Below are 16,234 nucleotides of genomic sequence, written 5' to 3' on the forward strand. Positions count from 1 at the left end.
GGTAAATGTTTAACTGCTGGTGACTCCTTGCTCCTTGCTGTTGAAACCGGCAGGATTGCTTCACAGTGGAAGGGGAGGATCTGAAGCACGATTTTGAAAGGCTGCAGCTGGCCATGGAGATGGTGGGGTTCCTGCCCACTACGCGCAAACAGTAAGTCCACCCACAATCTGCTCCCCAAATGTCTCGCTTTCTCTCTCCTGCACCCACAGCTGCTTACAAATGTGACTGCGTCCTGGTGAGCAGATGGTCATTGAAAGATGCACAGATTCATATTTTTTCATTGTTCGACAAAACCTTTCCAACATTATTGAAATGGTACATATATATTGGAAGGGAAAAAAGCTGGCTAATGTACAATCAACTTTATCATTGCTGAGAACTCTTAAGCAGTCATTAATCCATTGTTTCACTGTGATATAAATATGAAGTGATACTGAACTCGAATCCCTGTCATAACCTGTCAACACAGGAGGCGTGATACTGATGTATGGAAGGAAGTGTTACCATTTGTTCTTTTCTTTAACATCATATTTCTAACATTAACCCTTGTGTTTCTTTGCAATTGCAGGATCTTTTCTTTGTTGTCAGCTATCCTACACTTAGGAAATATCCGATATAAGAAGAAGACATACCGGGATGATTCTATTGATATCTGTAATCTGGATGTTTTGCCCATCATCTCAGAGCTGCTGGAGGTGTGTGTGACATTCTGTACCCTTTTATTTAAACTCTGGATGGATTTCTGTTTCTCCATGAACTGTGAAACACCTTCTGCAAAGACAAACACACACTAGACATCTATATAGCAACGCTATTTCTGCCATTTTAACTATTGACATGATATCTCAGTTCTGTAGAGCCATTATTTGATATGTAAAGAACTTCCAGTCACACACAACTTGTATAGAACTGTGCTTGAGTAAAGGTTTTCCCAGCCACTGAAGTAGTCATGACCTGAATTGTCGACTTACAGAGTACAATCTTAGTTTTGTATTGCACTCACACACACAGAGCTCTAACTCCTTTCAGGCTTGGCTGAGTGAGGAGCAGGGCCTCTGTCAGCACAGTGCAGGCGCTGATGGTTCCATTAAAGCTGACATGGTAATGGAGAGCTGTCAGTAGAGACCTGGTGCTGAGGAGGACAGGCTCATGCACACACATATGCTCCACTCACTGATCCTGTCTCCTCCACATTCAACCTTATTTCAGTCTCGTTAAAAGTCTGTAATAATTCACAGTGGGCTGTTTTTGGGAGAAGATTATCCGGACAAAGCTCTGTCCTACAGCAGGCAGACTGGTGCTGTAGATCAGTTTTCTTGTCTTTTTCATACAGTGTTAAATGCATCAGTATATCTCTGCCTCTCCTGTTGTATTGATTGGAATGGGTTAGATGCATCAGATGTATGATATAAATTAATAAATAAGTAGATGCTGTAGAAGAAATATTTAAAAAATATTTCGTAGAATTCTTTTGTTTTTATTTACACCATTTGAAAATGACAATGAAAGTTTCCAGTGAATAGAAGAGTAGAAGCTGTCTTCTGTTATTATTTTAAAACAATCTAATTGCAACATACATTATATTATGACGTGACTGATTTAAATCCAGTCATTTCCCAGATAAGTTCTCGTTATATATTTATTATGAACTTGAGTCAGTATCTTGCAGACAGAGTTGTGAGGGAGAACCAAAATCCAGGCTAAACGTTATCAGCTTGGATTTTCCTGTGGCACTGATATGGTGCAGGATATTGGGGGTTGGGGAGACGGGTGGGATGCTGTCCAGATTTGAATCTAAACGTGGCAGGTTTGTAGAGGCCTCTGTTGATGGATGCAGGCTTTTAGTGAATGAACGGATCTGCTGAAGGATTTAGATCCTATTCCTGTGGTATTGGCCTTGGTTTATGAGCAGGAAACCTGTACACAAACCTGCAACAATGCAGTGCTATGCAGAAACCTTAGCTCTCCTGAGCTAAAGTAATTTCCAGATCTTTTTTTCTCATTTTATATTATTTGTTGTTGTGTGTTTCCAACTAAGAATTACCATGTCATTTTCCAACCTTTCGCTTTCCATGCTACCAAAAGTGGCAGGGCCAGACATGAAGATGTGCTTTAGAGATCCATATTTATGAGGCTCTTTATGAGACGGAGCCTGAGAAGAAACTCCAGTGGGTGCATGTGCTATAGGGGATTGTAATATATGTAGATGAGGATGGCGGGGCCTTTGATAAGCCTTGGCACATCTGCTCTTGGTCATGGCCACTCAGCTGAGTCAGGCAGTGGGAGACTGTCCACTGGGTCCATGTAATCACTCCCATCAGTAACACATTCCCTGGGGCTCTGCAGAGGCCATGCTATTTTCACAGTTCAACAGTAGGGTGCATTTGGGAGCTTTGATGTGATAATTAACCTGACAAGTTTTGGCTCACATTTCAGGCACTCAATCGTAAACATAGCCATTTGTCCTATATGTGGAAATTGCTGCATTATAGACATGTAGTTCCAGCAGGATTATATACCTCAACACTATCAGCAGATTGTAGTGGAAGGTTGAGTGTGCCACAGATGTGAAGAGTATTTTTGCCCTTAGACTGTCTGTTGGCTTTGTATGCTGCCGGATGTTTACAGCCAAGCTCAGCATCATAGGCCCCAATGTCAATAACCAGAAGTAAATCTTTCTCATGGTTCCATTAGTTCACTTAACATCTTATGGCACCTTTCCATGTGTGTTTTTTAAACACTGAGCATTATTTAGCGTCTTGGTCCAATGGAGCACATAGTAAACAAGGCAAAAAGCAATAAACGTTATAAAAACATTACAGTTTAGTCTTTAAACGTCTCCAAGCGTTTGAACAAATGAAGGCAACACAGTTCAGTAAAACAAGTAGAAGTAAATACACACGATGGAGCCATTGATCCGCATTGGGTAGTGATTAGTGGGAGCCTTATTAAAGGCAGTGATAATTAGCTTTGTGTTATATATGCAAAGAGGGAGGTTGGTTTTTACACCTGCTTGCCACTGTACCTCCACCCGAGATGTTGATTCATTGTTGCTTTGAGGCCCACCAGCATCGTCACAGGTGAATTTGATGATGTCATAAGCCAAAGCCGCAGCCCTGATATAAGCCTTTGTCTCCTCAGCTCATCTGTAGCTCAGAGCTTGATATTAAAGGATATTTTAAGGAGTCTGCTGTCTACTCTCTGAGAATGCTAATGTTAGCAGTGTGTATATATCTCACAAAGTTCATCATTGGCGTAGCCACCTTCTAACCCTTAGGTTGTTTGTACCCTGGAAAGGGTTAAACGTCTCCACAGATCTATTTTCCAAGTGCACACACAAAAATAGAGTATAAACTTTACATTAAAGGTCTAACAATAATGAAAAATGTATGATTATTCTGTCATATTTTACAGAAATTACAGACGTGGTATAATTTCTAGAGCTAATTTCTATCTTTTCCATTCTAGGTGAAAGAGGAGATGCTGTTTGAAGCCCTGACGACGCGGAAGACTATCACTGTGGGAGAGAGACTGATAGTGCCGTATAAACTAGCTGAAGTGAGTTAAAAAAAAATACCTGACAAAATTCATCCTTTTGTTTTTCTAACCCCTTAACGACTTTGCCAGATTCCGCTGGTATTACAACACACCTGTGGGTTTAAAGGTTTAATGTCTGATTAGTTGCAGCACGTTCTCACCAGCAGTTCAAGCCAAATTCAAAGTGTATTAGCATCAGCATCAGCTCTCCTAATGAGGACAGTACACTCTGCCAGCTCGAGTTCTTATTCCTTATTTAGGAATTCTCTCTTCTCCCTGTTTGATGATGAAACTCCTTGCTGTCCTGTTGCAACCAGCCACAACCGTGTCAGACACTGCTCCTGTGAAATGGCTGGGAAGTGTAAGGCATAACAGCTGTAGCATTATTTAAACTATTATTCTAAGCTAGTGACAGTTACTCCGGATCCTTGACAGACTGTTTATCAGCTATATGAAGTTGCTTGACCAAAAAGGCCAAAATGGATGTGATGATTGTGCAAACCTGAGGAGACAAGTGTAATTATGAAATGTATGGGTGAATAGGTCAGAGCAGTGTAAAACAATAGCCTCTTTTGTTGACACATCTTAAATGCATCTAGTGCAAACAACTTTCCCTAGAAAGGCACTCTATTATATGAGCGAATGAAAATGTAAACTCAGAGAGGCTATGACTTGTGTAAAGGGTCACATATGCCGAAACGTTGACTATCAGAAGTCAGTGTTAGCTTGAGCCAGTTCGTCTACAACAGTCACATATTGTGGCAATCAGCAGCATACTTTAAGGAGTAAGAATTTTTTTTTTTGATTGCTTTCACAGCTCCCCCCAAGTCATCTTCCCAGTTTGCTTTTCCTTATTTGTCTTTCTTTGTTTTTGTACAAAGCAGATTTTTGGAATAACAGCGGTTGATTAAGTCTGCCGGAGTCTCGCAGGGTTGCCTGTGTTCCCCGGGGGGCAGGATTTACTAGTCTTTTCCAATCAAAGAGAGACAGAAATCGCAGAGAGGTCACAGCACAGGAAAGACTGAGGAGGCTGCCTCCATCCAACCTCCGTTTGTACATGTAACCTGTCTAGCTTCAGTGGAGTAGGGGGGCACTTCAGCAACAGACACAAACGGACATCCAATAAAAGTCATCCAATATTCTGCCAATATACACTTCATTTGTGAGACAAACACATGTTAAAAAAATCTGAATATACGCACAAGGATGTGTAGAAAAACACATGTGGATGTGTTGTTCTCATGTTGGCTTCATGGTTGTTGGTAGACCATTGCTGGAATGGACTCTTAACAACATGTTTTAACAACACTGTCTTTTTACTGACAAGAACTTTTGAAGTTCTAAGATAAACAAATGAGGCGAAACTTTGGGACACAGTTGTAGATACATTGCAGCAAAGTGAATTTCAGGGTTCTTTAGTCTCTGAGCTTTTGTATAGAGCTTGTTTAGAGCAGATTCAAACCCAGTTTTCATTAGTGCTGGTTTGAAAACAAACACAAGCCATGGCTCCCAGAGACATTCCAGCTGACGTATATTGGCCCATGTCCACACACACACACTCACACAGACACACAGGATCAGGAGTATATATTTGTGTGTGTGTGTGTGTGTGTGCAACTTTCCGTTCAAGTGCCTGCCGCTAAGGCTATTAAACACTCCTTAATCAAAACCAGCAGAGAGACTTCTTTTTGCTCATCAGACACTAAACCAACTCCTCTAATCACTCCGAGTACACGCTGGGTGGCCCTTGAGATAATATTTGTCTTGCTGTCATCAGTTTTCCATTTCAGACCATTTCTGTTAATACTGTGGCAAAACTATGCCTCCCCGTGTTGTAAGTCTCGTAGATGGGGAATTGTTGTACAGTTTGGAATGATAACTAACATACCCCTATTTTACAGCCTCTGACAAAAGGCGCAGGTTTTACATTGACACGGCTGTGGAGAATTGCATACTCCAGTCGGTGTTTGTAAGTAGTTTACACAAATCAAATCCCTGACTGCTGTAAACCATGTCTGTGCTACAGTAGATTGGATTGGGAAAGGCTGTGTGACATTGAAGAGCATTAGAGCGCCTAATGTCATTATTCATGGCCTGAGGAAATGCACAGTCATGGAAAGTGGCAGTGATCACACCTCTGTCTTTTATTTTACATACATTTCCGTCCTTTGCGGTTTCAGGTTTCACTCGTACAGAATGTGTGATATTAATAACTTAATAACTAAGTCTGTTAAATCTGTGTGAACCTGTGTTCGTTTCTCTCTCTCTCTTTCTCTCTCTCTCTCTCTCTCTCTCTTTCTCTCTCTCTCTCTCTCTCTCTCTCTCTCTCTCTCTCTCTCTCTCTCTCTCTCTCTCTCTCTTATATTTTTCCAAACCGCTAAGCAACGTCAGAACAGGTTGTGTTACATAATTTATGTTAATGGATGTCCTCCCTTGTGTCGCAGGCTGGGACTGTCCGCGATTCCATGGCTAAATCACTCTACAGTGCACTGTTTGACTGGATAGTGTTAAGAATCAACCATGCACTGCTCAACAACAGAGATCTGGAGGAGTCAGCCAAGGTGAGAGAAACTCCTTGATGGAGTGAGGGAAGTGAAGGAAGGAACAATTAATAGGAGAAGTGAAGCACATAAGCGATTGCATGTCACAGCTCCACTGCAGTGCTCTCAGAGCCCAGATCAAGTGGAATATGAGCACATCTGATGGGGATTTTGCAGTTTTATTCCGTCATTCACTCTGCTGGAGAGCACTGCCTTAATCTGTAAATTATGAATGCAGACATTATGTAATGGGATATTTTCTGGCAGAGAGTATGCAGTGTGTTGGTTTTTTTTTACCCTTTATATAAAATTCTCTGCAGTTTTTTGTTTTGTGTTTTTTTTTGGTCCTGTGATAGTTTCAGTCCTAACTGAAGCTATCACATTTACTAAAGAGTATTTTCAGAGGTAGGATGTTTCTTTGATTCAGCCTTGTACTCTTTCTGCCACATCTGTGGTGCTGGTGTTGAAATTGTAATTATTTTTAGTTATTGCTCCCCCAGAGTAACCAGTGACACACCCAGAGTAACCAGTGACACACGCACCCAGAGTAACCAGTGACACACGCACCCAGAGTAACCAGTGACACACGCACCCAGAGTAACCAGTGACACACGCACCCAGAGTAACCAGTGACACACGCACACCCAGAGTAACCAGTGACACACGCACCCAGAGTAACCAGTGACACACGCACCCAGAGTAACCAGTGACACACCCAGAGTAACCAGTGACACACCCAGAGTAACCAGTGACACACGCACCCAGAGTAACCAGTGACACACGCACCCAGAGTAACCAGTGACACACGCACCCAGAGTAACCAGTGACACACGCACCCAGAGTAACCAGTGACACACGCACCCAGAGTAACCAGTGACACACGCACCCAGAGTAACCAGTGACACACGCACCCAGAGTAACCAGTGACACACGCACCCAGAGTAACCAGTGACACACGCACCCAGAGTAACCAGTGACACACACCCAGAGTAGCCAGTGACACACGCACCCAGAGTAGCCAGTGACACACGCACCCAGAGTAGCCAGTGACACACGCACCCAGAGTAACCAGTGACACACGCACCCAGAGTAACCAGTGACACACGCACCCAGAGTAGCCAGTGACACACGCACCCAGAGTAGCCAGTGACACACGCACCCAGAGTAGCCAGTGACACACGCACCCAGAGTAGCCAGTGACACACGCACCCAGAGTAGCCAGTGACACACGCACCCAGAGTAGCCAGTGACACACGCACCCAGAGTAGCCAGTGACACACGCACCCAGAGTAGCCAGTGACACACGCACCCAGAGTAGCCAGTGACACACCCGCACCCAGAGTAGCCAGTGACACACCCGCACCCAGAGTAGCCAGTGACACACCCGCACCCAGAGTAGCCAGTGACACACCCGCACCCAGAGTAGCCAGTGACACACCCGCACCCAGAGTAGCCAGTGACACACCCGCACCCAGAGTAGCCAGTGACACACCCGCACCCAGAGTAGCCAGTGACACCCGCACCCAGAGTAGCCAGTGACACCCGCACCCAGAGTAGCCAGTGACACCCGCACCCAGAGTAGCCAGTGACACACACGCACCCGGAGTAGCCAGTGACACACCCGCACCCGGAGTAGCCAGTGACACACCCGCACCCGGAGTAGCCAGTGACACACACGCACCCGGAGTAGCCAGTGACACACCCGCACCCGGAGTAGCCAGTGACACCCGCACCCGGAGTAGCCAGTGACACCCGCACCCGGAGTAGCCAGTGACACCCGCACCCGGAGTAGCCAGTGACACCCGCACCCAGAGTAGCCAGTGACACCCGCACCCAGAGTAGCCAGTGACACACCCGCACCCGGAGTAGCCAGTGACACACCCGCACCCGGAGTAGCCAGTGACACACCCGCACACACCCAGAGTAGCCAGTGACACACCCGCACACACCCAGAGTAACCAGTGACACACCCGCACACACCCAGAGTAACCAGTGACACGCGCACACACACCCAGAGTAACCAGTGACACACGCACACACACACACACATAGTAACCAGTGACACACCCACACACAGAGTAACCAGTGACACACCCACACACAGAGTAGCCAGTGACACGCACCCAGAGTAACCAGTGACACGCACCCAGAGTAACCAGTGACACGCACCCAGAGTAACCAGTGACACACGCACACACACACCCAGAGTAACCAGTGACACACCCACACACAGAGTAACCAGTGACACACCCACACACAGAGTAGCCAGTGACACGCACCCAGAGTAACCAGTGACACACGCACACACACACCCAGAGTAACCAGTGACACACGCACACACACACCCAGAGTAACCAGTGACACACGCACACACACACCCAGAGTAACCAGTGACACACGCACACACACACACACACACATAGTAACCAGTGACACACGCGCACACACACACACACACACATAGTAACCAGTGACACACATACACACAGAGTAACCAGTGACACACGCACACACAGAGTAACCAGTGACACACGCACACACACACCCAGAGTAACCAGTGACACACGCACACACACACACACACACATAGTAACCAGTGACACACATACACACAGAGTAACCAGTGACACACCCCCGGAGTAGCCAGTGACACACACGCACCCGGAGTAACCAGTGACACACCCGCACCCGGAGTAGCCAGTGACACCCGCACCCGGAGTAGCCAGTGACACCCGCACCCGGAGTAGCCAGTGACACCCGCACCCGGAGTAGCCAGTGACACCCGCACCCAGAGTAGCCAGTGACACCCGCACCCAGAGTAGCCAGTGACACACCCGCACCCGGAGTAGCCAGTGACACACCCGCACCCGGAGTAGCCAGTGACACACCCGCACACACCCAGAGTAGCCAGTGACACACCCGCACACACCCAGAGTAACCAGTGACACACCCGCACACACCCAGAGTAACCAGTGACACGCGCACACACACCCAGAGTAACCAGTGACACACGCACACACACACACACATAGTAACCAGTGACACACCCACACACAGAGTAACCAGTGACACACCCACACACAGAGTAGCCAGTGACACGCACCCAGAGTAACCAGTGACACGCACCCAGAGTAACCAGTGACACGCACCCAGAGTAACCAGTGACACACGCACACACACACCCAGAGTAACCAGTGACACACCCACACACAGAGTAACCAGTGACACACCCACACACAGAGTAGCCAGTGACACGCACCCAGAGTAACCAGTGACACACGCACACACACACCCAGAGTAACCAGTGACACACGCACACACACACCCAGAGTAACCAGTGACACACGCACACACACACCCAGAGTAACCAGTGACACACGCACACACACACACACACACATAGTAACCAGTGACACACGCGCACACACACACACACACACATAGTAACCAGTGACACACATACACACAGAGTAACCAGTGACACACGCACACACAGAGTAACCAGTGACACACGCACACACACACCCAGAGTAACCAGTGACACACGCACACACACACACACACACATAGTAACCAGTGACACACATACACACAGAGTAACCAGTGACACACCCCCGGAGTAACCAGTGACACGCACCCGGAGTAACCAGTGACACGCATACACACAGAGTAACCAGTGACACGCACCCAGAGTAACCAGTGACACGCATACACACAGAGTAACCAGTGACACGCACCCAGAGTAACCATTGACACACATACACACACAGAGTAACCAGTGACACGCACCCAGATTAACCAGCGACACGCACACACAGTAACCAGTGACACGCACCCAGAGTAACCAGCGACACGCACACACAGTAACCAGCGACACACACACACACACAGAGTAACCAGTGACACACATACACACAGAGTAACCAGTGACACACATACACACAGAGTAACCAGTGACACACATACACACAGAGTAACCAGTGACACACATACACACAGAGTAACCAGTGACACACATACACACAGAGTAACCAGTGACACACATACACACAGAGTAACCAGTGACACACATACACACAGAGTAACCAGTGACACACATACACACAGAGTAACCAGTGACACACATACACACAGAGTAACCAGTGACACACATACACCCAGAGTAACCAGTGACACGCACCCAGAGTAACCAGCGACACACACACACACAGAGTAACCAGCGACACACACACCCAGAGTAACCAGTGACACGCACCCAGAGTAACCAGCGACACACACACACACAGTAACCAGCGACACACACACACACACACAGAGTAACCAGCGACACACACACACAGAGTAACCAGCAACACACACAGAGTAACCAGCGACACACACAGAGTAACCAGTGACACACACACACACACACCCAGAGTAACCAGTGACACCCACCCAGAGTAACCAGCGACACACACACACACACACACACACACACAGAATAACCAGTGACACACACACAGAGTTACCAGTGACACACACAGAGTGAAGAGGGAAGCGACTGCGGCACTATGTTAAACAACACGACTGTTGCACACAATACTGAAATACAACATAGAAACACAGATCCTATATTTTATCAAGCTCTCATACTGAGGTCTGAGGTGCTGATGATAACTTTGCCCTAATCCTAACCTAGTAAAACAATGGTATATTCTTTGTATTAAAGCATGCAGAAAATAAACCATTGGACAGTTGCTCCAGCTCCTTCTTTTAATCACTCCCTTTTTCTCCTGGCTTTCTTTTCAGATGTTATCCATTGGGGTCCTAGACATCTTTGGCTTTGAAGACTATGAGAACAACAGCTTTGAGCAGTTCTGCATCAACTTTGCAAATGAGAGACTTCAGCATTACTTCAATCAGCACATCTTTAAGCTGGAGCAGGTAGGCGTTTTTCACCCAGCCTAAGAGATGACCATCAAGTCCTCTCCCCGCACACATCGCTTAACTTAACGGTCTAATAACAGATTTATTGCCAGAAAATAGGGCTCAAGTTGTTTTGACTGCACACAGAACAAAAATAACTGCCTACACTCTACTTCACTTAATGTTTTGGCAGTATTGAGTGTTTGGTGCAAAGCTCCAAATTTTTCCTGGTATGTCACCTCACTCCAGCTTGTCTGAAATAAAGGGCAGACCACTGTAAGCCTATAGTTTTTATCAGTAAAAATCATTTGGGCTTCACGTTCATCTGGACCCCACTCTCCTCTTTGATTCATTCATGTTTATTTGCAGTCAGGCCACGTAAAGTACATATTTAGGAAGTGAATATTTGACAATACCAGAATATAATACCTAAAATTGTCCAGTGTACTGAACGGTTTACATGGCGGTTGGAAGCTGGTGTGAAGTGGTTTGTTATGATTACTAGGATTGTCAGTGCAAATAAACAGAGCTTGTGGAGATGACTAAATGAGCCACTAGTCTTGCACAAAAAAAAAAAGAATTTTTGAAGAAAAGCTCTATTAGAGCCCATCTCTGTAGCCTGTGTTTGCTCTGTGAGGCTTTTCTGAGGTAACTACACTAGCCACAAATCACTGTAATCACCGCCTGTCAGAGCAGTGCCGTTCGTGACTCACCTTTTAAAGCATGTCTTAGATCAGAGAGGTTTTGTTAGGTTTAAGCTTTCATTTAGTGCAGAAGAGGACAGTCATACAGAGACAGATCCGTTTATTGCTCAGCAGAGACAAGGTGCCTAAGTGCAGCTGGATGACTGATTATTTTTTTAGGAGCCAGTGTGCTGGGCAGTGTGTGTGCGCTATAAAAAAATAAAATTAAATTAAAACAACTCCTATTTCAGTAACATTTACGTGAGAGGTTTAACGTGATGTTCACTGGTGTACGGTGAACAATGTCAGTTTATGATTAGACGGAGTTAGTTTAAGATTAGAGGCTGTAAAGTCATTTATGATTAAGGAAAGTGGATACTTAAAGAATTAGCGATGCTTTAGAGGCATTTATCACCAAAACTGAACAGCTCTGACTGGAGAATTTCACAAAACCACATTTAATTAATTTGTTTAAATGTTGATGAGAGTTTTGTTTGGTGAAATGTAACTATATTGTGTTGGTTTCAGGTTTTCAGACTTCTGTATTTAAAGTTCTGATCGTATTAACGATCCACAATGACGTCCTATGTGATTTAAAGCATAACTTTTGAACCACTGCAAAAAAAGGGCATATGTAAAAATAAGAATTTTACAGAATTCATTCATATTGATTGTAATTTAAAGCATATAAAACATTAGAGTTGTATTTTGTGGTAATTCTGTTTTAATAGCACATAGCCCTGCCTTTTACCAGCAGATCCACCTCAGACCACTTAGGTTATTTTAAAAGGAGCAGCTATCTTATAAAGGAGCACTTTAAATAATCATACATTTGTTCTTCTTGAAGTGTTCTAGTCCTATTTCCAGTGTTGCCAGTAACAGTAACGCATGGTCTGAAGTGATGTTGAGTGTCCCCTGCTGTTCTGGAGACAGTCGAGTGTGTCTTTCAGACAACTGAAGTGTGCTCTGCTCATTTAACTGCCAGATCAGATCTGACTCGCCTCAGTGATTACTTCCATTATTTCATCAGACAGTGGGACTTGCTGCCGGCAGTCTACAGTGTAGCAGCTCCTTACACTAGAGAACGCTAAATTATGATCCATCACGACTGCATCACCAAATGTCAGCATTGTTTTGAGTGTAGCTTGTAAAAACACCTAATGGATCAAGGCATTTAACATTAATGCTGGTTTGGTGTTTAAAAATATAGACTGTTTGATACTTATAGGTAGCTGAATGTGGTGGGAAAAATGCGCTGCTCTGACCTTTTTAAGCCTCAGTGATTGTGTAGTGCATTTGAAGTGTTCTTGCAGAGCCAGGTTAATCCTAGACTACGTTTAAAATTGCTTATAGCTTCTAAGTTACTTAATGTAAGATATTTAAGTTATTTTTTCATTATGTATCAACAGAATACAACACATACAGACAAATGGCACCAGTAAGAAGAACATCCTCCGTTTCTAAAAAACTAAATTGTGTTTTTCTTCTAAATCATATCATAAATAAATATACCCTTCTTGCAAAAACATGTCAGATATTGATTGAAAGTTTCCACACAGTCTGTCCACTTGTTTTGATAAGCTGTGAATGAGAAATAATGATCAAATTACGCGTGCTTTTATCATTGCCAACGATTACTGCAATTACATAATTGTACAAGTGGGCGTTCTCTGTAGAAAGTCTTAGTCCATGTTTAGCTCTGAAAATTGACAGACCCAGCTGACATGCAGCAGGTTTGGCTTAAGGCCTTAAACCACTGTCAATGGTCTCTGGAGGAACTCTGCTGAAAGACACATGGCTCTCTTATTCATGGGAAATTAAGAGAAGTTTATTTGAACGTCTAGAAGGGGAAAATGCCTCATGATGTAATGACAGCATTGCCCATTCGTTCCTAGATAAAAGCTGTGGCATGCTGCACTCTGTGCCAAGTTCCAGGCTTTAATTGCAGTAGGAGATGGAAAATATTGGATTCAAATGTCAGGAATGATTTTTGCTTCTGTAGTGCTTTTCCTGACATTCCATGAGATTAACTACAACGGTTATGTGGGCTATTTCCAGTCGACTTTACAATCATAATATGGTCAGGAACACTCATTCTTTAGGCATGCCATATCAGGATGTGCTCTGAATCACGGAGGATATTCCATCTCTAAATTAGGATATGCATGATACAAATAAAATGTGTGTAGTAGTGAAAAGAAAAATCAGTGTTATGTACCTTTCCTACTATATTATGTAGCAGATGGTGTTTAGTTGGAATTTAGTTCTAATGAAGATATTGTCATGCTTCCAAGTCATTATCATTGATTTAATTGTGGGTTCGATTCCCGCTCCAGGTGACTGTCTGTGAGGAGTGTGGTGTGTTCTCTCTGTGTCTGTGTGGGTTTCCTCCGGGTGCTCGGGTTTCCTCCCACAGTCCAAAAACACACGTTGGTAGGTGGATTGGCGACTCAGTAGTGTCCGTAGGTGTGAGTGAATGTGTGAGTGTGTGTCGCCCTGTGAAGGACTGGCACCCCCTCCAGGGTGTGTTCCCGCCTTGTGCCCAGTGATTCCAGGTAGGCTCTGGACCCACCGCGACCCTGAACTGGATAAGCGCTTACAGACAATGAATGAATGAATGATAATGAAGCTGGTAAAGTGCAAACAAAGCTTGGTGTTTTAAGATGAATTAACCAAAAATGATATATAATTCTTTATAGAAATGATAGTTTATAATATTTTACCATTGTCTTCCTTAAACAGAATAAAATGCAAATCTGTGATTTAAAAAGAAGACTATATTTATGCTGCACTCCCTAGTTACTATCACCATTACAGTACATTTAACACATGCCTCTGAAATATTCAGCAGTTTAGAAACAATAGGGAAATGTCTTTTTAGAAGCCTTTTATTTGAGTGAAAATATGAACCAGGGAGAAACGTAATACAGCTTGTTTAGTTTTCATATATGCTGTCTTATGTTTAACCATCTGAAGCATGTAGCAAACGGGAATATTAGGTATTGGAATAGGTTATATATTGCCTGGCAGAAGCAGTAGTCATTTTAACAACAGCAGTAGTAGTAGTAATCCTGCTGTGCATTGGTGGAACAGTGGGCAACAGGCAGAGCACTGGGACATCCTGCCTCAGTTACGGCTGGCATGCATGCCATCTGCCACCCATAAATCCAGCCCCATTGGAGTGGCTCTCAGAAAAGGCAGACACACCACACACGCTCTCATTATACCATTAATGGCAGTTTCCCCCTCTTTTTTCACCGTACCATTTATGGAGATGTTGTAAATGGGGGTTTTATTTGCTTTCCTTCTGAGTCTCTTTGGGCTCATTCCTCTTGTCAGCCAAAAGTGGGCTGTGTGAAAAGTGGCCACTGAAGGCTGAAGTCCTGCCCATGTTAGTGTTGTTCTGGCACTGGAGCGTTATTTCAGGCTGGTGCAGGCGTTCTGTCGGCAGACTCTCCCATGTCTGCTTCTCAAGACCTGAGAGTGAGCGTAATGTGAATGTGTAGAGGTTACAGAATAGACCCTACCGAGATTATATTACTGTAAGCTATCATTGTGATTGCGTTGATAGCACTGCAGTCTATTCAGACTGTACCCGTGAACAATTATGGCATGACTTGCATTATTTCTGACAGATGTGATTTTTGAAAAAACTGATGTCAAGGCATTGATCCAAACCAAATCCAAACACTTAAAATAAACTCTCCTAGGACATGTTAGGGTTGGTCCAGATACTCACAGTACACGTTCAACCATTTAGAGAATTGTGGGAGGGCTTATTTACAAGCCTAACTGTTATCACTGTTGCCAAGGCCAATATGTGGATAATGATTTAAAAACATTTTGTTTTTAACAGCTCTGGTTAGTTTTGGATCGTCTTATAATTCTTCTCCTGTTCTACTTCAAATAATAATAATAATGAACAAATACATTTTCTTCCTTCTCCCTGCGTCATATAACGTAATGTGTATATAATATAAATTATATTGCCTGTGCCTGTTCATAGATAATCCTCTCCATCTGTTCTGTTCATGTAATGTAGACTTATTAATGGTGTCCCATGTAACACACAACACAGAGGGTTCTTAGCTTCTTTCTTCATTCTGATAATTACTTACCTCAGTAATCTACACTGGAAATTAAATTGTTAGAGCCTCCAGTCTTCATCTGTAAAAGGAAGCTGACTAAGGAGTAGATCTTTAGCTGGTTTGTTCAGCTGAACTTACTTTTGTCTTTAACTAGGGAAAGAAGAAGGGAGAAATGCCATTGATTTTCTGAAACCCTGCTTGGATTACACCCGTTTTTGTATAATTTACTTTCCCTCAAATCCACAGAGTGGAAAAAGCCAGCGCGATGTTAAGAATACCTTTCATATTACTAAACCACAAAGGCCATGGTCAGGCACAGGGGAATGTTTCTTCATTCGTGGACATGAAAACACTTTGCTGACCTGTTGTTTTGACTTCAATCCGAAGATAAATTAAATGCTAAATTTGTTGTATGTGTTTAGAAGCACAGTAAATTCTTTATTTAATGTGTGATGATCAAATTATGTCTGTTATATTACA

At 44.0% G+C, this 16,234-nt stretch overlaps 1 protein-coding gene across 4 annotated transcripts in view; it reads left to right on the forward strand.

Annotated features, from left to right (window-relative positions):
* Positions 1-16,234, forward strand: part of myo9aa (myosin IXAa) — a 103,282-nt gene that overhangs the window by 57,470 nt on the left and 29,578 nt on the right. For all 4 annotated transcript variants that reach the window (XM_066646918.1, XM_066646919.1, XM_066646920.1 and 1 more), the window contains exons 7-11: positions 54-151; positions 570-696; positions 3,470-3,559; positions 5,983-6,099; positions 10,867-11,001. In XM_066646918.1, coding sequence (XP_066503015.1) covers positions 54-151; positions 570-696; positions 3,470-3,559; positions 5,983-6,099; positions 10,867-11,001 — 567 coding nt within the window. The remainder of the gene's footprint in view (positions 1-53; positions 152-569; positions 697-3,469; positions 3,560-5,982; positions 6,100-10,866; positions 11,002-16,234) is intronic.

Source organism: Hoplias malabaricus, chromosome 16 (genome assembly GCF_029633855.1).
Source record: "Hoplias malabaricus isolate fHopMal1 chromosome 16, fHopMal1.hap1, whole genome shotgun sequence".
NCBI classification, from domain to species: domain Eukaryota; kingdom Metazoa; phylum Chordata; class Actinopteri; order Characiformes; family Erythrinidae; genus Hoplias; species Hoplias malabaricus.